General features: G+C 38.6%; 1 protein-coding gene across 19 annotated transcripts in view; it reads left to right on the forward strand.

Moving 5' to 3' along the window:
- Window positions 1–26,409, forward strand: part of HEPH (hephaestin) — a 94,265-nt gene that overhangs the window by 24,503 nt on the left and 43,353 nt on the right. For 18 of the 19 annotated variants that reach the window (XR_013412620.1, XR_013412621.1, XR_013412622.1 and 15 more), the window contains exons 7-15: window positions 501–669; window positions 1,868–2,004; window positions 3,472–3,603; window positions 6,033–6,244; window positions 7,230–7,380; window positions 8,932–9,144; window positions 11,732–11,945; window positions 17,547–17,686; window positions 18,478–18,609. Coding sequence is in view for 16 of the 19 variants with exons in the window: in XM_077988023.1 (XP_077844149.1) it covers window positions 501–669; window positions 1,868–2,004; window positions 3,472–3,603; window positions 6,033–6,244; window positions 7,230–7,380; window positions 8,932–9,144; window positions 11,732–11,945; window positions 17,547–17,686; window positions 18,478–18,609 (1,500 nt within the window). In the remaining 3 variants the exon portion in view is untranslated. Of the gene's footprint in view, window positions 1–500; window positions 670–1,867; window positions 2,005–3,471; window positions 3,604–6,032; window positions 6,245–7,229; window positions 7,381–8,931; window positions 9,145–11,731; window positions 11,946–17,546; window positions 17,687–18,477; window positions 18,610–22,864; window positions 23,386–26,409 lie in introns of those variants that run through there. The other variant, XM_077988026.1, reaches the window with a different exon arrangement.

Below are 26,409 nucleotides of genomic sequence, written 5' to 3' on the forward strand. Positions count from 1 at the left end.
TCTCCACTGATAGAAGATGTTCTATTATTCTGGGAGCTTCCCAATTTATAAATAATTAACCCCTATTTTAAATTTGATGCTCCTACCAGCCACATGAGGTAGACTTTCCTATTCTCTCCTTTGGCAAAAGAGGGAAGCTCAGATTGAGGAAGTGACTTGCCTAAGGTCCTATAGATAGTGCTTAAAGCTTGGGCTTGACTCGTTTCCTTACTTCCGTCTCTGTGATGTTGCTACAATGTGAGTCTATATTCAGAGGCAGGAATGAAGATCTAGTAAATGCATCAGTGGTGGTATAAGCAAGTGGAGGTACTTGAATTCTAACCTGGACTCTCTCTCTCAGTCAGGCATTTTAAGAGTGAGAGAAAGTGGCCCTTTTTGGAGCAGGAGTAGAGATTAGTGGAGGGTGGGAGGAGGAAACACTAACAGAAGGAGGAAGGTGAGTCCTCTGCGTTAAAATCCTATTGGATAGAATGGGGTCAGCCATAATGTTCTTCCTTCAGATGGCATGCAGGCACTCTACAAGGTCAAGTCTTGCTCCATGGCCCATCCTGTGGACCTGCTCACAGGCAAAGTTCGACAGTACTTCATTGAAGCCCATGAGATTCAATGGAACTATGGCCCGATGGGGCATGATGGGAGTACTGGGAAGAATTTGAGAGAGCCAGGCAGGTAAGAGGCAATGGGATCCCTCTCTTTACTTCTGGGTCCAACTCCAAACACTTACTATCTTTCTTCTAGAAATCTCTCACTTTACTCGGGAATCGAAATCATTGTCTGACTGGGATTACATGAACCAACTGTTAGCCAAGTTCTTGTGGCCCCTGGAGAGCTTGCTCTTGGGGAGATACAGGTAACAAAGCTTTTTGTGGGATTATTCCATATCCCCACAACGAGTCCAAGCAGAGTTTGAAGTCGGTCCTACTATAATTCCTGGCCATTTTCATAAAGGAAAGTCCAGGTGGGACCAGTTCTTGTATCAGTTGAAATAGCTGTTTTTCCAGGTTTCTTCACTTTACCCATTATTTACCTCCTTGCTCCTTCATTTATTTTCTATAGTCTGAATGAGGCGTTTGAGCAGGAATATAAAAAGCACTCTGAGGAATGTAGGAAGAGAGGCAACCTGCTTTTTGGCTATCGCATGCCCATTCTTTTCAAGGAATTTCTCCAAGTTCTCCTGCCTCATTCATGATCCAGATGTGGGCAAGAAAGAGTAGGAGGTTAGTGCCCTACTCAGTTGCTGGGTCTTAAGTCATACCACTCACTGGGCAATTGATGATGATAGGTCTTCCACAGAGGAGGTGCTTGATAGACAACTAAGAGAGGGGTTGGGAGAAGGTCCTTCATGGTTATACTTCTAGCAGGAAATAATAGAGTAAATCTGGAGAAAACTTAGGAAAGTTGGTGTTTGAGTCTCAGCATGGATTCCAGGATTTATAACTGGGCTTATTAACATAGTGGGCTTTCATTTTGGAGTGAAAGGATTATTAATGCCTAAGGATGATTAAGGACAGACGTAGACCATGAATCTCTGAGGGGCAGAACTGGTCCCCAGTGCCTGGAAATTATAAGCAAGAATATTCCAATTTACGCTAAAATAGAATTCCAATAATTTAAAATACCCAACAGTAAGGGAGATTGTCTCCTCTGGATATGAGTTTCCTATTTTTGGAAAGGCTCAAGCAGAAGCTGTATATAACTTTCTAGTGGTGTCGCCAAAGAAGATATCTTCACTGGTGGGAGTTAACTTAGATGAGCTCTGAGGTCCTTCCTAAACATAAAGATTCATAACTTGATGAGACTAAGGGTGAGATGGGAGTCTATTTGATACCAAATGAAATCGTATCATATTTTCCTTTTTATACATCAGTATCTCAGATAAGTTTTTCCAGAAGAGCTCCAGCCGAATTGGGGGCACTTACTGGAAAGTGCGATATGAAGCCTTTCAAGATGAGACATTCCAAGAGAAGATGCAGTTGGAGGAAGATAGGCATCTTGGAATCCTGGGTGAGGAATTTTTTAATTCTGAAATTCATTTACTAGAGCCAGATAATTGAATTGAGGAAGACTTTGAAGCTGAGGCCTGGACATCACTTAGGAGCACGGTATAGACTAGTATCTCCCAAAGTGAGTCTTATGAGACGATTGTTTTGTGAAAAAGGGTTATGAGTCTGAATGTGTTTGTAAAACCACTAAATTAAGCAGTTAAATAGTGCTTTTTATGCTACAGGATTTCTAAGAGCCTTAGGTTTATTTTTGTTTATCATGAATCTCCACTTTTTTTCAGTGAATGTCTTCCAATACCACTGATGTACAGTAAACACTTTAAGAATTCCTTGTCTAGAAATATTCCTAAAGGGCTACATGAGGAATTAAGAATGTATATGTTCTCAGCAATCTGGGGACAGTAGCAGATTGGCATGACATACAGACATACTTGAAATAGGAGGAATGCGAAATAGGCTTAGTGTCTGAACTCGAAGAAGGTATCTAGAAGGGCTAAACCACGGTTAGATGTGGGTTAGTAACATGATGGAACCAGAAAATAAAATAGTCCAGATGGAAAAAACTTGAGAAATTAATATAATGGACCATACTTGGGATAGGTGTGTGCCAGTTGATTCTAGATCTAATAATGGACAATAGATCTTACATCAGCTGGATAGGCAGATATAATGAGGAGACATCCACCACAGGAAAGAGAGATGGTGGTCAGCGTGAAGGAATTGTCATTGGCTGGACTTCAGTATGGGTGCCCAGTCTTTGAGAAGAGGTGAAACATTAAATGTGAAAATTGAATAGGAAACCAAGGTAGAAACTCTGACCAAGGGTTAGAGCCAGAATAGGTGCCCAGTTTTGGTACTTTTGGTCTGCTTCAAAGGTGACCTAAGCTAGATTATATGTGGCGGGTAGTGAAGTTCAGAAGAGTCCAGGAGTTGTGGCTAGATTACCTAGCCCAGTGCCTGAATAGAAGATATAATAATTCTCTTTGCTCAGAATTGGTTTCAGATTGAGGCGAGCGCAGATCTTAGATAGGTCCACCAAGAGATTTAGCTATGGGATCTGGGACAATAAAGTAAGTGAAAATTAGATTGGGGCTGACAGTGGGATGAGAGAAATTCTTGGCCTCTGGTCCTGGCTGAATGGCTAATCAACCATTTAAATTTGCGTAGGTAAATTCCACCTCTCTCAGCTGAAATTTTCTCATCTGTAAATTGGAGTTAATAATTCCTGCCCTATATGCCTTAAAATGATGTTTGAGAATCAAAATAAGATAATGGGTTTTCCAGTGTTTTCTGTAGCTGTAAATTGCAGTACACTTGAAAGGGATTATTCTTATTATTACAAAGAAAAGAGTTTTTTATTTTCTTCTTCACTTTCACTTTCCTTTTCTTTCCCTCCTTCTTCTTCCATTTCCTTCCTCCCTGTTTATCCCTTTCGTCATTCTCATTATCTCTCCTTCCCATTTTCCAGGGCCAGTGATCCGGGCTGAGGTGGGTGACACCATTCAGGTGGTCTTCTACAATCGTGCCTCCCAGCCATTCAGCATGCAGCCCCATGGGGTCTTTTATGAGAAAGACTATGAAGGCACTGTGTACAATGATGGTGAGTCAACAGGGTTTCTAGTAAATGTGGGCTCTAGGTGGTACCAGATGTCTCTAGAAAACAAAAAAATGGGGGATGGGGAGGACGAAGTAGGCAGAAATAGTTCCCTTATGTGGATGTTGTTGAATGAATGAAAAATATAATAGTAAAACAGAGCTAGGCTTCAATAATAAGATAAAATCTCTTTTAAATATATCCTAATTCTAAACATAAGTGTATTATAGAACTCTGAAAAGCAGACAATTACAAAGTAAATAAACATCATTTATAGACAGTTATATAAATTTTGATATACCTTTAAATATTTTTATGTGTTTATACAAGTCTGTATATAGAGATATGTGATCATATGGTTTATACAGTTTCGCATCCTACTATCCTCACTTACCATTGTATTGTGTTTGTTTTTCCATGCCATTATAATGCTACAAACATTTTGATGACTATATAACATTTTATCTCAAGGATTTGTCATAATTTATTTACTTTTTCCTCTATTGCTTGGACATGTAGGTTTTATCAGTACTTTGAATATTGTAAGTCAGGTTGCAATGAATGAATGCATATATCTTAGCTTGCATTTTGGATTACTGTATCAGGAGAGAATCTTAGAAGTGAGAGTATTGTGTAATTAATTTTTAACTTTATCTGAGAATATTAATGCATGCTAATTCTAGCTAAAATATAAAATAAAAACTGAAAGCATAAAGAGCAAAGTTGCAGACAAATCTTCTATAAGGCAACTGGTCTAGTCTCTTTAAGAAGTCAATACCATCAATAGGGGGATTAGAGACATAACAAATGGAATGTGCAAATTTTGATTGATTCTGCTTATAAAAATAGCTTCAGGAGACATTTTGGAGATGATTGCAAAATTCTTGATATAGACTGGATATTAGATGTTATTAGGGAATTTTCTTAGGTGGAATAATGGCATCATAGTGACATAGGAGATGCTTGCTAATATCATGATGGTTGCATTCTACTTCCAAATGATTCAACAAAAGCAAACCAACAAAAACTGTGTATGTGTGTGTAGATGTACATATACATAGATTGGATAAAGATGGCAAAATGTTAGCAATAGATTCTAGGTGACAGGGTGATCATTGCACTGTTTTTTAAAGTTTTCTGTGTATTCAAAAATTTGAAGAGTAAGAAATAATGAATGAATAAGAAAAGATAGGTTAAAACCATCCTAAATTATAGCCCCTTGTTTTAAGCTATACTACAAATATCCTTCCATATGTTTCTTTGAACATTTTTATAAACCTTTCTTCAGAATATATTTTTAAGATGAGGAATTGCTATATCAGAGGGTATGTACATTAAAATTTTTGGTACCTACACCCAAATTACTCTCTGGAAAGATTTGCAGCCCTATCAGTTTAGAGTTCCATTAGCGGTACCTGAGGAGGGCTCCTTTTCTGACAACCTCATCAGCAATGGGGAAATCTTTTCAATATTGTCGAAATGGCAGTCTTGTAGGCAAATGACAACATCAACAAAACTCACTGTTGATTTGATTTATGTTTGTTTGATTATTTTATGTTGAACATTCAGTATTTATTGCATATACTATTCTACTTGTGGATATGAACCTTTTAAATAACTAGCTTTGTCTACACTTTTGTCTACATTTTTTTTTTCAAATTTTGTCTACATTTTTTTCAAAAGTGTTATTTCCTTTTACATTTACACTCTTTATAGATGAGTGAGTAGGGCAGTTGCCATCTAAACCACTTCTTACCATCATGCATTATTACAATTTGTAAAATCTTTGCTAAATTACTTTGTAAAAAAGTTATCTAGCTATTTTCAATTGTACTTCTTTAATTACTGATGGCATGAAAATTTGAAAAAAGTCTGTGCATTGCTTGACCATGTCTTGTGTCCATTTAGAAATTACAGCCTTAGTGTTTTTTATATATATGTGTGTATATATATACACACATACATACATAACATATACAAACCCACATGTACATAATACATATTAAAATAAAAAATATTAAATAATCAGAGCTGTTCAAAGATGACATGGGCTATAATGGCAGGTAGTGAGTACCTCATCACTGCAGAGTTTTAAGCACAAGTAGGGATGTAAGAGCAGATTAATGTATGTTTTCAAGTGAGAGATGTTCCAAATAAGACTTAAAGTCCCTTTTAGTCCCAAGGTCCTATGATCTTGGAAAACTGAAACATAGGGAAGATTAAATTGCTGCATTTCATATAGCAAGTAGTGGCAGAACGAGAAAATAAACTCATCTCTTGACTCCTTGACCAGAGTTCTCAATATTCAATATTCCATGTTGCTGCTACTGCTGCTCCAAAATGCCTTTGTAGTTCATAATCTTTATTTCGCTGTTTGGAGCTGATGATTCTCATTCTAGTCAATCTAAGTAATTAGTCCCATATTTTCCCTACAGGCTCATCTCACCCTGGCTTGGTTGCCAAGCCCTTTGAGAAAGTAACGTACCGCTGGACAGTCCCCCCGCATGCCGGTCCCACTGCTCAGGATCCTGCTTGTCTCACCTGGATGTACTTCTCTGCCGCAGATCCCATAAAAGATACAAATTCTGGCCTGGTGGGCCCGCTGCTTGTGTGCAGGGCTGGTGCCTTGGGTGCAGATGGCAAGCAGGTATTGTCGGGGTTATCTGGCTAGGAAGCCTGCTGGGAGAAGGATGAAGCTGGGTTGCTGGATAGGAGTTAAGCATGGAACTGGGTTCTAAAGTTTATGGAATAGAGGAAAAATAATCAATCTGGTCCATCAGAAATTAATAGTTGGTGACCTCATGCTATCTTGCATGTTATTTTTTGTACTGACAAATATATATCTTCTTTAGCCTTGCAGATAATTCACGATATCCTTTCATCATCTCCTTCTTTCCTCCCTCCTTCCTTCCCTCCTTCCCTCCCTTCCTCCCCCTCTCCTTCTTCCCTCTCCCTCTCACCCACCTTGGTGGCCCCTAAACCTTGCTCCTGATTGGTAAATCTGCTTTAATGTTTGCTTGTCTTCTTTTGTATTCAGCCCACGATTTCTAGCTGTGTAACACTGGTTGAGCTACTTAACTTCTCTTTGACTCCACTTCTTCATTTGTAAAAATGGCATAACAATGGAAGAAGACACCTTGGGTTTCTGTGAAGATTAATTAAAATAATCCATATAAAGTGCTTAGCACAGGGTCTGGCACGTAGTAAGCACTCAATAAATGTTAGTGGTAACAATAATTAATACTGATATTACTTATCTTTTATTTTCTGGTTTTCCCCCAAGATGCCCCCCTGCTTTTCTAGCCACCTCCCCTCATTCCTCTCCCCAGGTGATTCCCAGCTCTCTTCTTTTACACTGTATACCTCTTATGTCTTATCCCTATGCTCCTTCCCTGCCCACTTTCATACGTTCTTCCCTGTCAGGCTTGTCCTTTTATTCTGATCTTCTTCTCTCATCTGCAATTTGAGGTTACCTAAGGAAAAACTGCTGCAGCTCTGGATAGGAGGTATGGGCTCAAAATGGGAAAAGGAAATGGCAAAGAATCTGGCATCCCTTGATCTGTAACGACACAGTCCACAACTGCTGAAACCATTGTTATTTTTCCCTCTACTTTCTTCTATTGGGCCTGCAGAAAGGGGTGGATAAAGAATTCTTTCTTCTCTTCACTGTGTTGGATGAGAACAAGAGCTGGTACAGCAATGCCAATCAAGCAGCTGCTATGTTGGATTTCCGACTGCTTTCAGAGGATATTGAGGGCTTCCAAGACTCCAATCGGATGCATGGTATTGGGAGTACTTTTGCCCTGGGCTAAATTGAGGGGTCCCAAGTAAAATCTAACTTTAACCGTAATCATGACCAATCCTGAAAACACTGATTTTATTGGTCATCTCTGTCCAAGAGGCGAGATAGATTGAGAGGTTAAACCAAACACAACAGATCTTATACTTAGTACCTTTGGGTGCTGTGTTCTGTGTTACACAGTATGGGGGGCACTGGAAGAAAGTACTGCAAAATGAGGATTGTGCACAAGAAATCTACAAGGGATTGTGAAGAATAAGCCAGATGATACCTTTCCAATCTTATCTCCCTCTTCCTTATATTTTAGTACCTTTGCTCCCCCACCCCATACTCCAGCCAACTGGGGCTATTTTTCTTGTGAACATGCTGATGTCATGTTTTTGCAGTGCTGTTCCCTTCACTTGAAATGCTCCATCTCTTGGTTCCCATTACTAGTTAGTTTCATCATTTGGAAAAAGTAAAACTGTCTCATGAGCAAAGTTCATTCCAGTTAGAATTTACTGAGTGCCTAATTGGTACTAGGTAATGTGCTAGGTGCTCAGGCAGTCACATAGATATAGAAAAAAAAATGATATGCTTCCTGTTATGTCAATCCAGTGCAGGAAATAGATTTGTAAGTAAATCACCAGAAAGTATATCAATTACATTCCACAGCAACTGATACTGCAGAATTTTGTGGGATAAAAGTTTCATGGATCAAAGAGAGTGTTATAACTGATTTACAGAGGATATCTGAACAAAGATACGATGGGTAAGTGGTAGGATGCCATAGAAAGAGACCATAAGGGAAGTTTATTCCAGAAAGAGGAAACTATGTGAAAAGTCAACAGGTATTATCAAAGCGCCTACAATGTTTAAAGTTTCGGTAATGCAGAGACAAATAGAGCTCATAGATAAGGACAATGGCGTGTGTGTGTGTGTGTGTGTGTGTGTGTGTGTGTGTGTTTGTGTGTGTGTAAGAGGATGGGAGGACAGATTTCAGGTAGGAGTACCAGAGAGGAGGCTATTGTAGGAGTTCAGGCCAGGGAGGATGAGGGCCAGAACTAGGGCAGTAGCAGTGAAGATGAAGAGGAGGAAACAGGTTGAGAGCTGAAGATGGAATTTTCAGATCCCCAACACATTATGGAGGGGTGGAAAATGAGATCAATGTAGAAAAGGAACAATCAGAGTGGTTGTAAAGGGACCAGAAAGTATGTTGCCACAGAAACCAAGGAAGGAGAGTTTCAAGAAATAGGGAATAGGAGAGATTGGTGTGTGTGTGTGTGTGTGTGTGTGTGTAGTAGTGGTTCAATGTTGTCAGGATGTGGATCATGGTGGAGGTGAGGCAAGAAAGGACAGTTGAGTGCTCATCTCAAAGACGCAGATAATCACGAGTAGAGTTAAAGTGGATTAGAGAAGAAGGCAGAGGTGTTGAGGATGACTCAGCAGTTTCAAGTTGTGTGAAACCATAGTACATAGCTGATACCATGCTGCTGGCCAATGCTGGAGTAGTCTGGTCTCATCTCCCCATCTTGTCTTGTGTTTTTGTTTTCCAGCCATTAATGGGTTTCTGTTCTCCAACCTGCCCAGGCTGGACATGTGCAAAGGTGACACAGTGGCCTGGCACCTGCTCGGCCTGGGCACAGAGACTGATGTGCACGGAGTCATGTTCCAGGGCAACACTGTGCAGCTTCAGGGCATGAGGAAGGGTGCAGCCATGCTCTTTCCTCATACCTTTGTCATGGCCATCATGAAGCCTGACAACCTTGGTAAGTGCCTTAGCGGCTGGCCCTAGAGGCTTTATTGGGTATAGGGCCAGGAATGGGGTCGGGACGAGGGAGGGATGGTGAAGAGAAAAGAAGAGGCATGCTGACGGTTCTAGGAAGTTTTTAAAAACACTTTCGTCTTTTTCTTCTTCAATGTGCTCTCCATGTTCTGGTTACTTGGGTTCCCTACTCAGCTGCAGGCAGAATAGAGTTAGTAGAAGGTAGAGGAAGCTCTTTTCTGGAACAACAGAAGGGAAGTTGGGATGTTGATCAGCTTTAGTGCAGTTCTTACATGGCAGGGAGTGGACTTGACCACATAGAGATTTTTTAGATATAGTACTTTTATTGGGAGGAAGGTAAATAAAATGCACTTATAAGTGCTATCAAATTGATACTCTGAGGATTTCTACAGACTTTCGCATTTCTGGTCTCTCCCTCTCTCTCTTTCTCCCCGTGACACACCTCTCCTCCCCTGCTGCCCCCGGCCACCCCATTGTGTGTGTTTGTATGTGTGTGTGGTGATGTAACAATTTCAGCCTGGAAATCAGAACACAGGAGCCCTAGTTCAGGCTCTTTCATTAACTTGCTGCGAACTTTGGTCTAATTACTTCCTTTCTCTCTAGCTAGATTTCTTCCTTCCTTGATTCTTTCCTTTCTGCCTTCCTTCCTTCTGTCCTTTTGTCCTCCCTCCATCTCTCCTTCCCTCCATATCCTTTTTCTTCCTTTTATGAAGATGTTTGACTATAACGTTTCTTCAGATTCTAGGTATTTCTAGCATTTCATAATGGAGCAGTTATCTTTTCTTTTGTCCCTATGGTGTATTTTTTTTCCCAGCCATTAGATGACAATAGTGTTTGTAAGAACAACCTGTCAGCTCCACACAGTTCCTATTAAACTTTTGTTTTACTCCTGTAAATTCCATGCATATTTCGGGGCAAAAACATCCTTGAACAAGTGTCTTCAACACTTTAATAAATTTAACCTAGTCCTGAGTTTGACAAACACTTGACATAAAGCTGGTCTCTTCAGAAATAGAAAGGACAGTTTGGAGGCTATTGTAGTTTTCTCGTGAGAGAAGCTTGTGGCTTGGACTAGGGAAGAGGCAGTGGAAATGAAAAAATAATTTTGAAGGAATTGCTGATAGGATTTACTGATGCAATAGATAAGGGTGGTAAGGGAAATAAAAGAAGTAGATGTGGAAAGAAATGAACAGACCCTTTCTTTCAAGGTGTTTATAAACTAGTAGAAGGGATCATTTTAAAAGAGAGGGGCACTTAGCCCTTTAACATATGCTTTAGATATAAAGTGCATTAGGGGTGGAGAAGCGAAGAATGCAGAACTCTGTTTGGGCCAAAATAGTCAGGGAGGGCTTTCTGGAAAAGAAACATGAATTGGGTCTTGGATAATGAGTGGACTCTCATTGATACTTGGGGGTTGGGTGGACAGGTAAGTTCCACAAAGAGGGTGACAAAATGAATGAAGATTTCAAGGTAGGAATGAATGAAATGTGTGAGAGAAGCAGTCAGAGTTCCATGTAGTTGGAGTGATAGTTGAATTTGAGACAATGTGTGGGAAGTAGAACTGGATAGGTAGTTTGGGGCTAACTCATAGAAGGCTTTGAAAGCCAGGAAGAAGAGTTTGTAGTGATGGGATAAGCACTGAGCAGCAAAGTAAGGAAACGATGAGAGTAATGTTCTACGAAAGTTAGCTTCTTTGATCGACGTTGAGTTTGAGTATCCTTGAGGTAGAAATTTGGAGCTTAAGATCCGGTTGCGGCAACTCCACAACACAGACATTTAAGACTGTTACCTGCACATTCCATTGTAAAAAAAGAGTGAAGGACCTTCTAAAGCTGTCTTAGGTAAGCATCCCTCTGCAATCAAGACGTTCTCTTTCTTTTTAGCTAACTATTAAATTCTATTTTATTTCTTTGGTACTTGGTGGGAAACAACTCATCATTGTTTTTCTTGGAATAAGTATTATTATAGCTATATTTACTTATTTATAGCATCACTTAACTGAGCATTGAATATGTTCTATACTAAGCACTGTTCACAAATTATTGGGTTTAGTTGTAAAACAACCAAATAAAGTAAAATAATCCTCATTTTACTGATGAGGGAACTGAAAAACACAGAGGTTTAGCAATTGCCACAAGGTTTTATGTGTGTATATATATATACACACACACATATATTATATATGTATGTATATGATTTATATATAATAAATGAAAGATAGGGTTACCAACCATGGCAGTTTGCCTAGTACTACGGGGTTTCTAGGAATATGGGACTTACAGTGCTAAAACTAGAAACACCCTGGAAGAGGTTGGTTATTCTAGTGTCTGAGTTTAGTTTTAATAAACCCAGTGTATGTAGCTTTGGAGCTGGAGCTCTTAACCTTTGAGCTCATTACTCTCAATAAACTTTTAATACTCTTTTATCTATGTGTAGTTAAGACAAAAGCCTTATCTGAGTCTATCTGAGACTGATTATTTTCTACAGTATGCCTAGGGAAAGGCAGGAAATCCCCCAGGCACCACCCAGGGGTGTTCTGAGTCAGATTTTTCTCTCTGATCCTCCCTTAGGGACATTTGAGATTTATTGCCAGGCAGGCAGCCATCGAGAAGCAGGGATGAGGGCAATCTATAATGTCTCCCAGTGTCCTGGCCACCAAGCCACCCCTCGCCAACGCTACCAAGCTGCAAGAATCTACTATATCATGGCAGAAGAAGTAGAGTGGGACTATTGCCCTGACAGGAGCTGGGAATTGGAATGGCACAACCAGTCTGAGAAGGACAGGTAAGGCTTCAGAAATGGAGAGATTACACTTTTAGAAAAGTGTTTTGCAAATGAGAATACTGAAATTCTGAGATGAGGAGACTCTTATCTCAGGTCTCCTAATATGATACCAACAGATTTGGGAGATGGGGCTATAATGCAGCTCTTATGAATTCTAGCTCAGTGCTGCTTCTATATTGACATAGTGAGGGAATAAAGCTTGCCCACACTTTCACGCTCTTAATCTTTGTCTCTCTTCTTTCAGTTAACTGAAGTATTTACCCTGGGACTTAAATTTTACAGGATTTACTCAAGGGACTGAATGTCTCAAGCTCAGCTGCCCCTTGACAAAATGGCATTGCATTTATTAAGGTACAGACTAAGCTATGTAGCAGAAAATGTCTAAAACAGAGTGATTTAAATATGATAGAATTTTATTTCTTTTTCACATAATAATACAAATATGAGCAATTCAGGGCTGGCAGGTGAACCCTATCATCCTCAGAACTTGTTTTCCTTTCTGGGGTCAAGATGTCTATTCCAGTTGTAGCTATTCCCAGCTATCATGAAGAAAGAAAGAAGTCTAGGGCAAGCAGCTTCGTTTATAAGGACACAGCATGGAAGTTGTATACATCACTTTTTTTAAAATTTATTTTTTATTATACTTTAAGTTCAAGGGCACTTGTGCACAACGTGCAGGATTGTTACATATGTATACATGTGCCATGTTGGTGTGCTGCACCCATTAACCCGTCACTTACATTAGGTATATCTCCTAATGCTATCCTTCCCCTCTCCCCCCAACCCACAAAAGGCCCCGGTGTGTGTGATGTTCCCCTTCCTGTATCCAAGTGTTCTCATTGTTCAGTTCCCACCTATGAGTGAGAACATGCGGTGTTTGGTTTTCTGTTCTAGTGATAGTTTGCTGAGAATGATGGTTTCCAGCTGCATCCATGTCCCTACAAATGACATGAACTCATCATTTTTTATGGCTGCATAGTATTCCATGGTGTATATGTGCCACATTTTCTTAATCCAGTCTGTCATTGATGGACATGTGGGTTGATTCCAAGTCTTTGCTATTGTGAATAGTGCCACAATAAACATACATGTGCATGTGTCTTTATAGCAGCATGATTTATAATCCTTTAGGTATATACCCAGTAATGGGATGGCTGGGTCAAATGGTATTTCTAGTTCTAGATCCTTGAGGAATTGCCATACTGTCTTCCACAATGGTTGAACTAGTTTACAGTCCTACCAACAGTGTAAAAGTGTTCCTATTTCTCCACATCCTCTCCAACTATTGTTGTTTCCTGACTTTTTAATGATCACTATTCTAACTGGTGGGAGATGGTATCTCATTGTGGTTTTGATTTGCATTTCTCTGATGGTGAGTGATGAGGAGCATTTTTTCATGTGTCTGTTGGCTGTATGAATGTCTTCTTTTGAGAAGTGTCTGTTCATATCCTTTGCCCACTTTTTGATGGGGTTGTTTGTTTTTTTCTTATAAATTTGATTGAGTTCTTTATAGGTTCTGGATATTAGCCGTTTGTCAGATGAGAAGATTGCAAAAATTTTCTCCTGTTCTGTGGGTTGCCTGTTCACTGTGATGGTAGTGTCTTTTGCTGTGCAGAAACTCTTTAGTTTAATTAGATCCCATTTGTCAATTTTGGCTTTTGTTGCCATTGCTTTTGGTGTTTTACACATGAAGACCTTGCCCATGCCTATGTCCTGAATGGTATTACCTACGTTTTCTTCTAGGGTTTCTATGGTTTTAGGTCTAACATTTAAGTTTGTAATCCATCTTGAATTAATTTTCATATAAGGAGTAAGGAAAGGATCTAGTTTCAGCTTTTTACTTCTGGCTAGCCAATTTTCCCAGCACCATTAAATGGGGAATCCTTTCCCCATTTCTTGTTTCTCTCAGGTTTGTCAAAGATCAGATGGCTGTAGATGTGTGGTATTATTTCTGAGGGCTCTGTTCTGTTCCATTGGTCTCTATCTCTGTTTTGGTACCAGTACAATGCTGTTTTGGTTACTGTAGCCTTACAGTATAGTTTGAAGTCAGGTAGTGTGATCCCTCCAGCTTTGTTCTGTTGGCTTAGGATTTTCTTGGCAATGCGGGGTGTTTTTTGGTTCCATATGAACTTTAAAGCAGTTTTTTCCAATTCTGTGAAGAATGTCATTGGTAGCTCAATGGGGATGGCATTGAATCTATAAATTACCTTGGGCAGTATGGCCATTTCCACAATATTGATTCTTCCTATCCATGAGCATGGTATGTTCTTCCATTTGTTTGTGTCCTCTTTTATTTCATTGAGCAGTGGTTTGTAGTTCTCCTTGAAGAGATCCTTTACATCCCTTGTAAGTTGGATTCCTAGCTATTTTATTCTCTTCGAAGCAATTGTGAATGAGAGTTCATTCATGATTTGGCTCTCTGTTTGTCTGTTACTGGTGTATAAGAATGCTTGTGATTTTTGCACATTGATTTTGTATCCTCAGACTTTGCTGACATTGCTTATCAGCTTAAGAAGATTTTGGGCTGAGACGATGGGGTTTTCTAAATATACAATCATGTCATCTGCAAACCGGGACAATTTGACTTCTTCTTTTCCTAACTGAATACCCTTGATTTCTTTCTCTTGCCTGATTGCCCTAGCCAGAACTTCCAACACTATGTTGAATAGGAGTGGTAAGAGAGGGCATCCCTGTCCTGTGCCAGTTTTCAAGGGGAATGCTTCCAGTTTTTGCCCATTCAGTATGATATTGGCTGTGGATTTGTCATAAATAGCTCTTATTATTTTGAGATATGTTCCATCAATACCAAATTTATTGAGAGTTTTTAGCATGAAGGACTGTTGAATTTTGTCGAAGGCCTTTTCTGCATCTTTTGAGATAATCATGTGGTTTTTGTCTTTGGTTCTGTTTATATGCTGGATTACATTTATTGATTTGCATATGTTGAACCAGTCTTGCATCCCAGGGATGAAGCCCACTTGATCATGGTGGACTAAACTTCTTGATGTGCTGCTGGATTCGGTTTGCCAGTATTTTATTGAGGATTTTTGCATTGATATTCATCAGGGATATTGGTCTAAAATTCTCTTTTTTTGTTGTATCTCTGTCAGACTTTGGTATCAGGATGATGTTGGCCTCATAAAATGAGTTAGGGAGGATTCCCTCTTTTTCTATTGATTGAAATAGTTTCAGAAGGAATGGTATCAAATCAGTTATTTATTTAGTTCCTCTCATTTGTTTCTGATCAGAAACCAGTGAGAAACATCTAACAAGATCTTTTAATTTAAAAAAAAAGAAACCAGAAAAGAGATATTTACATCAGTTTTTTTAAAAAATGTATTATTAGTTGCTAGCATTCAGGTAGGGCCAAGTGAGAATACTTTTTTTAAATTATTTTGACTTTTATTTTAGGTTCAGGGAGTACATGTGCAGGTTTGTTACATGGGCATATTGTGCAATGCTACGTTTTAGAGTATGAATGATCCTGTCATCTAGGTAGTGAGCATACTATCCAATAGTTAGTTTTTCAACCATTTTCCCCATCCTCCCGTCCCCCTTTAGTAATCCCCAGTGTCTCTTGTTAAATCTTTCTTTTAATTAATTTCAACTTTTATTTTAGGTATGGGGGTACCTGTGCAGGTTTGTTACATGGGTGTTTTATGTGATGCTGAGGTTTGGGGTACAGATCCCATCTCATAGGTAGTAAGCATAGTACCCAATAGGTTTTCAACCCTTGCCCCCCATACCAGTTTCTATTGTTGCCATCTTTATGTCCATAAGTACCCAATGTATAAGTGAGAACATTTTTGCTTTCTGTTCCTGCATTCATTTGCTGAGAAATTAATGGCTTCCAGCTACATCCATGTTGCTGAAAAGGACATAATTTCATTCTTTTTAAAGTCTGCGTAGAATTCCATGGTTTATAAGTACCACATTTCCTTTATCCAGTCCACCATTGATGGGCAGCTAGGTTGATTCTATGTCTTTGCTATTGTGAATAGTGCTGTGATGAACATATGAGTGCATGTGTCTTTTTGGTAGAATGATTTAGTTTTCTTGCTTTTTTTTTGAGATGGAGTCTCACTTTGTCACGCAGGCTGGAGTGCAGTGGCTTGATTTCGGCTGACTGCAACCCCCGCCTCCCGGGTTCAAGCAATTCTCATGCCTTGGCCTCCCAAGTAGCTGGGACTACAGGCACACACCGCCACACCCATTTCTTGCCCATTTTTAATGAGGTTATTTGATTTTGCTTCTGAATTGTTTCAGTTTTTGGAAATTTTAAAAACTGACTTCCTCTCTCTGAGCCTGAGTATACTCATCTTGAAAATTATGCTGTATAAGATGAAAGAACAGGACTAGAAAAGGAGGGAGGGAAGGAGCAGCAGGCTTGAATCTACAACCTGGCTCACTTTCTGGCTAACAATGTCTCTTGTAGAATAAGTCCTGTCATCTCTGTGCAACTGATTACACCTCTGGCACCTACCTAAACCCCATAGGCCTATTAGAAATGTCAAATGACAAATCTGTTTGTAAACTAGACAGAATCCTATAAGGATAAAATCTGTAAGATTTCATTCCCTTCCTATGCCTCACCATAGTTAATGCTTTCCTGCCACCTTGTACCTTGCCCTTTTGTAAAACTAATTTCATCAAGACATCATTAGGGCTGCAGCTAAAGCCTGTGGCTTCTGATTTTAGCTCAGTTCTCTTGTAGTATTAATTATATACCAAATTTCTATCTGGATGATGGCAAACAAGGAAACCTGCCATCCTTTATTCTTTTTTCTTTTTTTTGACAAAGCCTCACTCTGTTGCCCAGGCTGGAGTGCAGTGGCATGATCTTGGCTCACAGCAACCTCTGCCTTCCAGGTTCAAGGGATTCTTGTGCCTCAGCCAACCAAGTAGTTGGGATTACAGGTACAAGCCACTACACCCAGCTAATTTTTTTAATTTTTATTTTTAGTAGAGATGGGGTTTTGCCATGTTGCCCAGGCTGGTCTTAAACTCCTGAGCTTAAGCAGTCTACCAGCCTTAGCATCCCAAAGTGCTGGGATTACAGGCATGAGCCACCGTGTATGGCATACCTGCCATCTTTAATTGTGGTTATGCAGCCAATGTGGTGAGAAGTCTGACATTAGAAGAAATAGGGACCAGGCGTGGTGGCTCACGCCTGTAATCCCAGCACCTTGGCAGGCCAAGGCGGGTGAATCACCTGAAGTCAGGAGTTCAAAACTAGCCTGACCAACATGGAGAAACCCCATCTCTACTAAAAAATACAAAAATTAGCCGGGCATGGGGGCGCATGCCTGTAATCCCAGCTATTCTGGAGGCTGAGACAGAAGAATCGCTTGAACCTGGGAGGCGGAGGTTGTGGTGAGCCGAGATCGTGCCATTGCACTCCAGCCTAGGCAACAAGAGCGAAACTCCCTCTAAAAAAAAAATAATAAATAAAATTTTTTAAAAGAAAAAAAAGAAATATATCCCCCTTTTTTTTTCTATCTGTGACATGAAGCTGGTTCTGACTTAGCTTCCCCATAAATATTCAAATGAAAATGAGGGGTGGATGGCCAGGTGCTGATAGTACTCTTTGGATTCCTCTAGTTATGGTTACATTTTCCTGAACAACAAGGATGGGCTCCTGGGTTCCAGATACAAGAAAGCTGTATTCAGGGAATACACTGATGGTACATTCAGGATCCCTCGGCCAAGGACTGGACCAGAAGAACACTTGGGAATCTTGGGTAAGGGAATTCCACTTCCCTCCTAATGTTTAACAGCCTGATCTGCACCTAGGGCAGCTATGTTGTACCAGGATGGCCTCACTATTCCCCATTCTCAGTGTTTTCATATGATACACTGGAATTATGGAATATTTTATGAAACAATCACGACAATAAACAGTGAAGGAGGAGGAGGGAAATCATGAATTCTGCTGCAACATGAACCAGGTTTTACTGGGTTTTCTGTATCTTCAAGGTATGAGTTTCTGAGGATGGTAAGTTGTAATAAATGCTAGGGGCAGGAGAACTTAGGAACATCAAAAAGTGAAAAAAATATATATATACAAGGAATCAGTTTTTTCATTGTACCCCTGTTTAACTATTGCTTTAGGTGTTTTCCCCCTTATTCTAGTTATGGTACAGAAGGGACCCACTGACTCCTGAAGAGATCCTCTCAATTCTATATTGTCTGCCAAACTTATCACTCCTTATCATCAATGATTCCACAGCACCTTGATTCTTTAGACCTTAGGGCTGTTATAGATAGAGGGTAGGGGTGGGAAAAGTGGAGGTAATTGAAAGTACAATATTGTCGTTGAAGTACCTTCATCCTGTGGGTAATAGTAACAGTTTAAGGACTTCTGAATCTAAAAATGGAGCCAGCCATGCCTTCTAGGTCTTAGAAGGATGTTTTTTTCAGGGTAAACTCCTAATTCTATGAAGTGCCCATGTATGTCCCTTTCTTTAATGTTCCCTGTCCTACTCCTTCATTAATGAAACTTTATTTATTTACTTATTTTTGTTTACATTAGGTCCACTTATCAAAGGAGAAGTTGGTGATATCCTGACTGTGGTATTCAAGAATAATGCCAGCCGCCCCTACTCTGTTCATGCTCATGGAGTGCTAGAATCTACTACTGGCTGGCCACTGGCTGCTGAGCCTGGTGAGTGAGGACACTTAGTGAAAGAACAAAGGACATGCATCACCTCTGCTTCAGGCTTCTGGATTGTTCCTTTAAAAATTATGTACTTCAGATTGGAGTGGTAGCTTATTCCTATAATCCCAGCATTTTGAGGGGCTGAGGCGGGTGGATCACTTGAGGTCAGGAGTTCAAGACTAGCCTGGTCAACATGGTGAACCCTCATCTCTACCAAAAATACAAAAATTAGCTGGGTGCAGTGGCGTGCACCTGCAGTCCCAGCTACTCAGGAGGTTTAGTCAGGAGAATCTCTTGAACCCAGGAGGTGGAGGCTGCAGTGAGCCAAGATCATGCCACCACACTCCAGGTGGAAATGAGACAGCTGTATGGATAGGAGATTATCATCAGTTTGAGATATGGATCTGTAACTTGGAAGAGACACCTGGGATAGACATAGAGGTTTAGCAGTTGTAAGTAATTACAATGGATGATAGTTGAAATCATGATATGTATGTAATCACCCAGTGAGATAGTGTGTAAAGTGACAATGATATTAGCTGAGAATGAAACTTTGGAACATACTACTATTTAAGAGGAGGTAATCTATCTTAAATAATGTATAGGTTTAAAGTAGTTCTAACTACTATATCCAATCACAGTTGGATATTTTATTTTATTTGTACAAATGTAAGGAGTATGTGAGAAATTTTGTTACATGTATATTACGTATAATGATCAAGTCAGAATATGTATAGTGTCCATCATCCGAGTATAATATATTTTTGTTAAGTATAGTAATCTTAATCTGCTATCAGACATTGAATTCATTACATTTTACTGTATATTTTTACCCTTTAAATCAGTTTTCTTCATCTTTCCCTTTCTTTAACACTCACCACCCTTCCTAGTCTCCGTTATCTACCTTTCCACTCTTTATTTCCATATGATCAAAGGTTTTAGCTATTACATATAAGTGAGAAAATGCAATATTTGTCTTTTTGGGTCTGATTTATTTTACTTAAGATAATGACCTCCATTTCCATCCATGTTGCTGCAGATGATATGATTTCATTCTTTTTTATGGCTGAATAGTGTTCCATTGTGTATATATACCACATTTTCTTTATCCATTCATCCCTTGATGAACACAGGTTGATTTCATATATTTGCTATTGTGAATAGTGCTATATATAAGTGCAGGTATTCCTTTGATATATTGATTTCTTTTCATTTGGGTAAATATCTAGTAGTGACATTCCTGGATTGAATAGTAATTTTTTAGTTTTTTTAGAAGTTTTTGTACCATGTTTTATAGTGCCTCCACTAGTTTACATTTCCACCAATAGTGTGTAAGAGTTCCCTTTTCTCTGCATCCTTGCCAGCATCTGTTATTATTATTATTTTTTGTCTTTTTAGTAATAGCCATTCTGACTAGGATAAGATGATCTGTCATTGTGGTTTTAATGTGCATTTTCCTGATAATTAGTAATGTTGAGCATGTTTTCATATACCTGTTGGCCATTTGTTTGTCTTATTTTGAGAAATGTCTATTCATGTCTTTTACCCACTTTTTAATGTGTTTTTTTTTTTTTCCTTTTAACTTGCTTGAGTTTCTTGGTATTCTAGTATTAGTCCCCTGCCAAATGAATACTTTGTAATTGTTTTCTCCCATTCAACAGGTTGTCTTTTCACTCTGTTATTTCCTTTGCTGTGCAATATTTAGTTAAATATAGTCCCATTTGCCTATTTTTGCTTTTATTAACTGTACTTTTGAGGTCATCAATTCTTTGACTCAACCAATGTTCAGGAGTTTCTCTCCAGTTTTCTTCTACTATTTTTATAGTTTCACATCTGACATTTTAGTCTTTAATCCATTGTAAGATAATTTTGTATATGGTGAGAGATAGAGGTCCAGTTTTATTCTTCTGCATGTGGCTATCCAATTTTCTCAGCACTATTTACTAAAGAGGATGTTCTTTCTCCAATGTAACTTTTTGTCAGTTTTGTCAAAGATCAGTTGATTGTAAATATGTGGCAATATTTTTGGATTTTCTATTCTGTTTCATTGGTCTATGTGTCTATTTTTATACCATGCTGTTTTGGTTACCGTAGCCTTTTAATATATTTTGAAGTCAGGTAATGTAATGCCTCCAGTGGTTTATTTGTTTATTTGTTTATGGCTCAGGACTGCTTTGGCTATTTGGGTTCTTTTTTGGTGTCATATAAATGTTCAAATTTTTGAAAAGTTTTGTTAAGTATGACATTGATATTTTTAGAGGAATTGCATTGAATCTGCAGATTGCTTTGGACAATATGGTCATTTTAATGATATTAATTATTTTGATATTTTTTCATTTGTTTATATCCTCTTCAATTTCTTTCATCAGTGTTTGTAGTTTTCATTGTAGAGATCTTTCATCTCTTTGGTTAAAATTTTTACTAGGTATTTTTATTATTCCTAGGTATTTTATTATTTTGTATAACTACAACTGGATATATTTTTGTACTGCAATGAAATTATTGTATGCAAAGTTCATTTGGAAAAATAAAGAATACCTGAGCAAGAAGAGCCAAAACACTTAAAAAATACTAATGAAATCATACTAGCATAACCCAATAGTATAGCATATTATGAAGATGAAGATACAATAATTAAAGTGACATGATACTGTAAATAAAAATCAATAGGACAAAACAAACATTCATGAAACAGACCCACGCTTCTGCCTTTGTCAATAGCAATGGGAATACAGATAATGCTAGTCTATTACTAACTGCACACTTCTGCCTTCTACCTCCATCAGCTTCAGACAAGAAAGATGTTAATTTGATTAGTCAGAACCTAAAATGTTCGCTGGAAATGTCTTACCAGTGGGCAGGATTACTGTTTCTTTTATCTCAGCACTCCCTATTGCACTGCCCCTTTCCATGTGGTAAGTTGACCTATGCCTGCAACTGGGTAAGCTGGATATGTGAGTTAGTAGAGGGTCTGTGCTGCAGATCTAGCTATCTTAATTTAATGAAATTTGAGAGTCATCAGCATGTAGATGATATTTAAAGTCATAATATGGATGAGATCACTCAAAGAGTGAGTTATACAGTAAGTAGTGGCAAAGGTGGCTGGATTAATTCAGGTAAGAGATGATGGTAGCTTGGACCAGCTGGATAAAGTGGAAAGGGTGAGTAGTTTTCTAATTCTGTATTTATTTTGATGGTTAAGAAATTAGCTGGTGAATTGGGGTTTCTAGATGCTGTCTTTTTTATTTTCGGTAGTTGCTATATTTTAGTCATTAATCCCTTCTATGATTTAAACATGGCAGATATCTTTTCCCAGTTTGTTAACTTTGTGTGTGATATCCTTTGTTGAACAGAAATCCTTAATGTAATGTGATCAAATCGATGGAATTTTGGCCTCATAGTTTGTGCTTTTGAAATTTTGTTTATCAAGTTCTTCCCAACCCTTGGACACAAAGACATTCTGCTGCATTATCTTCTGTTAAATTTATAAGTTTCTTTTTTCACATTCAAATCTGTAATCAGACCAGAGTTTGCATTTTTATATTCTATTAGCTAGAGATCCATTTTTAATTTTTCTTTATATAGAAAGAAAATGTTATTAATACCATCTTCTAAACCATTTGACGATCCCCCCTTTGAGTTGCTTTGCCATCATTATTTCATGTTTAGTTTCTTTAAATACATTAATCAGTCTCCAATCTATTCTGTTATATTTGTCTATTCAGTTATTGAAACAATATCGTATTATTTTTATTATCATAGGCTTGAAAGTTGTCTTAATATTTGAAGAACAAACCTCTTTTATTCAGGATTTACTTAGGTGTATGTTATTTTTCCATATAGATTTTAGAGTAAGTTTCAAGTTTCTCAAATACAGCTGAAATTTTGATTGACATTGTATTAAATTTATAGATTAATTAGGAGATAATTTGCATCTTTGCATTATTTGTTGGAATGGATCTCCATTTATTCAGATGGCCTTCTATGACTTTATAGTGTTGTAAAAATGTCGTCATAAAGGTTGTACATATGCTTGGTTAAGTTAATCCATTAATGCTTCTTAGTTTTTCATACTACTTTTAAATTATATTTCTAATAGATTATTTATAATGTAGAGAAATGCTATTCATTTGTGTAAGTCGAACCTGTATCTGGTAGTCTTCCTGAACTCCATTGTTAGTTTTACTAGTTTGTTGATTCCAGAAATATTGAGAGTTTTATTCTATCTCTTATTCTTTCCATTTCCATATATTTTTGCCAGGATCACCAATACTAGTGATGGTAGTGGTCATCTTCAACTCTCTACCAATCTCAAGGGAATGCATGCAAAGTTTCTCTCTGTTTGCTATGATTTTTTTGGAAATTTATTTAAATTTCTAAGAGAACAAAAATTTATTTAAGTTTTTAATCAAGATAACTGATCTAAAACCTTCAATAGAAGAATAATTTTGAAACCATTTTGGTGGTGGAGGAGAAAATGGTGGATAGGAAGTAGAGTAACTTGCAACTCCCACTGGAATGGACAGAGCAGCATGTGGAGATCCATATTATCAACTTTTGCTCCAGGAACTACCGTAGAAACATACCACTGAGAGAATCCACAGACCCTTTGAAGGAGGTGCATTGCCACTGTAAGCTCCATGGGACAGCTGAGGGACTGTGAGTTGTCTTGCTTTCTCAGTTGGGAGGCTTGTAGCCTGGGGAAGGTTGTCAGTCCTGCTCACCAACTGCCTGGAAATAAACTCAGTGCTATTGGGAAGGCACGATGCTATTGAGACTGGCCTTTTCAGCTGTGGGCTGCCATCTTTCTTTCACTTCCCTGGTGTCCTGTGTGATGTAGCAGAGGCAGCCATAATCCCCCTAGGAACACAACTCCATTGGCCTGGGAAACACACTCGCATCCCCCAAAGCAGCCACAGCAAGCCCTGCCCAAAGAGAGTCTGAGTTCAGGCATGCCTAATTCTGCACTCCTGTTAGCCAAAGACAATGAACATAATCTCTGGGGAGCTTTATGGCCCTTCGTACCACCTGATAAAACTGAACACTTATCCAAAGGCGACCCTATGAGAACCATGTATCCTCCCTATACACCTGCAGCTGATGTGTTCTTGGAAGCACCACTTCCTGATTGGAGTCCAAACAACACAAAACCAATGCACTTAATAAAAATACAACCAAGGACCCTCACATAGTCCACTTCACTCCCCTGCTACCTCCAATGGAGCAGGTGCTGATATCCATGGCTGAGAGACATGAAGATGGATTATATCACAAGACTCTTTGCAGTCACACCCCATTGCCAGTCTGGAGCCCAGTAGGTCTGCTGGGTGGCTGAATCCAGAAGAGAAATAACAATCACTGCAGTTTACCTCTCAGGATATGGTGCTCTCCCTATCCCTAGGGGAAAGGGGAGAGCACCACATCGAGGGAGCACTCTGTGGGACAAAATAGTTTGAACAGCAGTCGCTGAGTCCCAGATCTTCCCTCTGACATAGTCTACCTGAGTAAGAAGGAACCAGAGCACCAATTCTGGTAATATGACAAAACAAATTCTTTAACAATCCCCAAAGATCACACTACCTTACCAGCAATGGATTCAAACCAAGATAAAAATCTCTGAATTGCCAGAAAAAGAATTCAGAAGGTAGACTATTAAGCTAATCAAAAAGGCAACAGAGAAAGATAAATATCAACTTAAAGAAATTAAAAACGGGATACAGGATATAAATGAAAAAATCTCCAGTGAAATAGATAGCATAAGGACATAGTTACAGAATGACAAAATACACTGAAAAGTCACAGCAATAGAACTGAAGAAGTAGAAGAAAGAGCTTCAGAGTTCAAAGACAAGGCTTTCAAATTAACTCAATGCAACAAAGATAAAGAAAAGATAATTTAAAAAGCCTCAAAGAAGTTTGGAATTATGTTAAACGACCAAACCTAAGAATAATTGGTGTTCAGGAGGAAGAATATAAACCTAAAAGTTTGGAAAACATATTTAAGGGAATAATAGAGGAACATTTCCCTGGCCTAGACATCCCAAAACAGGAAGCTCAAAGAACACTTGGGAAATTCCTCTCAAACAGATCGTTCCCTAGGTACGTATCTACCAGGTTATCTAAAGTCAAAAGTAAGGAAAGAATTTTAAGAGTTGGGAGGCAAAAGCACCAGGTAACCTATAAAGGAAAACCTATCAGATTAAAAGAAGATTTCTCAGCAAAAACCCTAAGAACTAGAAGGGTTTGGTGTCCTATCATCAGCCTCCTCAAACTAAACAATTATCAGACAAGAATTTTTTGACCAGCAAAACTAAGCTTCATAAATGAAGGAAAGATACAGTTTTTTTTTTTCAGACAAACAAATGCTGAAAAGAATTTGCCACTACCAAGCCAGCACTACAAGAACTGCTAAAAGGAAATCTAAAACTTGAAACCAGTTCTCCAACTATACCAAAATAGAATCTCCTTAAAGCATAAATCCTACAGGACCTATAAAACAGCAACAATTAAAAAAAAGTCAAGGTATTCAGGCAACAAACAGCATAATGAATAGAACAATACCTCACATCTCACTACTAACATTTAATGTAAATGGCCTAAATGTTCCACTTGAATGATACAGAATAGCAGAGTAGATAAGAATTCACCAACGAAGTATCTACTGTCTTCAAGAGACTCACCTAATACATAATGACTCACATAAACTTAAGGTAAAAGGGTGGAAAAAGATATTCCATGCAAAAGGACACCAAAAGTGAGCAGGAGTAGCTATTCTTATATCAGACAAAACAAACTTTAAAGCAACAGCAGTTAAAAAAGACAAAGAGGAACAGACATCATATAATAATAAAAGGACTAACTCAACAGGAAAATATAATCATCTTAAATATATATGCACCTAACACTGGAGCTCCCAAATTTATAAAACAAGACCTAAGAAATGAGGTAGACAGCAACACAATAATAGTGGGGGACTTTAATATTCCACTGACAGCACTGGATAGGTCATTAAGACAGAAAGTCAACAAAGAACGGACTTAAACTATTCCTAGAACAATTGGACTTAACAGATATTTACAGAACATTTTACCAGCAACTGCAGAATATGCATTCTATTCATCAGCACATGGAATGTTCTCCAAGATACACTATACGACAGACAAAGTTCAAGATACACAAAACAAGTCTCAACAAATTTAACGAAACTGAAATTATATATTCCCTCAGACCACAGTGGAATAAAATGAGAAATCAACTCCAAAAGATACCCTCAGAACCACTCAAATACCTAGATGTTAAATAATCTGCTCCTGAATGATCATTGGGTCAACAGTGACATCAAGATAGAAATTAAAAAACCTTTTGACATGAGCAGTAATAGTGCCACAACCTATCGAAACCTCTGGGATGCAGCAATAGTGGTGCAAATGTAGCAGGACAAGCCGCAGACAAAACCCTTCAGACACTGAGTTAAAGAAGGAAGGGCTTTATCCACCTGGGAGCTTCGGCAAAACTCATGTCTCCAATGACTGAGCTCCCTGAATGAGCAATTCCTGTCCCCTTTAAGGGCTCACAACTTTAAGGGGGTCCATGTGAGAGGGTCATGATTGTGCAAGCAAGGGGTATGTGACTGGGGGCTGCATGCACCAGTAATTAGAATGGAACAGAACAGGACAGGGATTTTCACAGTGCGTTTCTATACAATGTCTGTAATCTATAGATAACATAACCGATTAGGTCAGGGGTCAATCTTTAACTACCAGGCCCAGGGTGTGGTGCCGGGCTGTCTGCTTGTGGATTTCATTTC

Source organism: Macaca mulatta, chromosome X (assembly GCF_049350105.2).
Source record: "Macaca mulatta isolate MMU2019108-1 chromosome X, T2T-MMU8v2.0, whole genome shotgun sequence".
In the NCBI taxonomy this organism is placed as follows: domain Eukaryota; kingdom Metazoa; phylum Chordata; class Mammalia; order Primates; family Cercopithecidae; genus Macaca; species Macaca mulatta.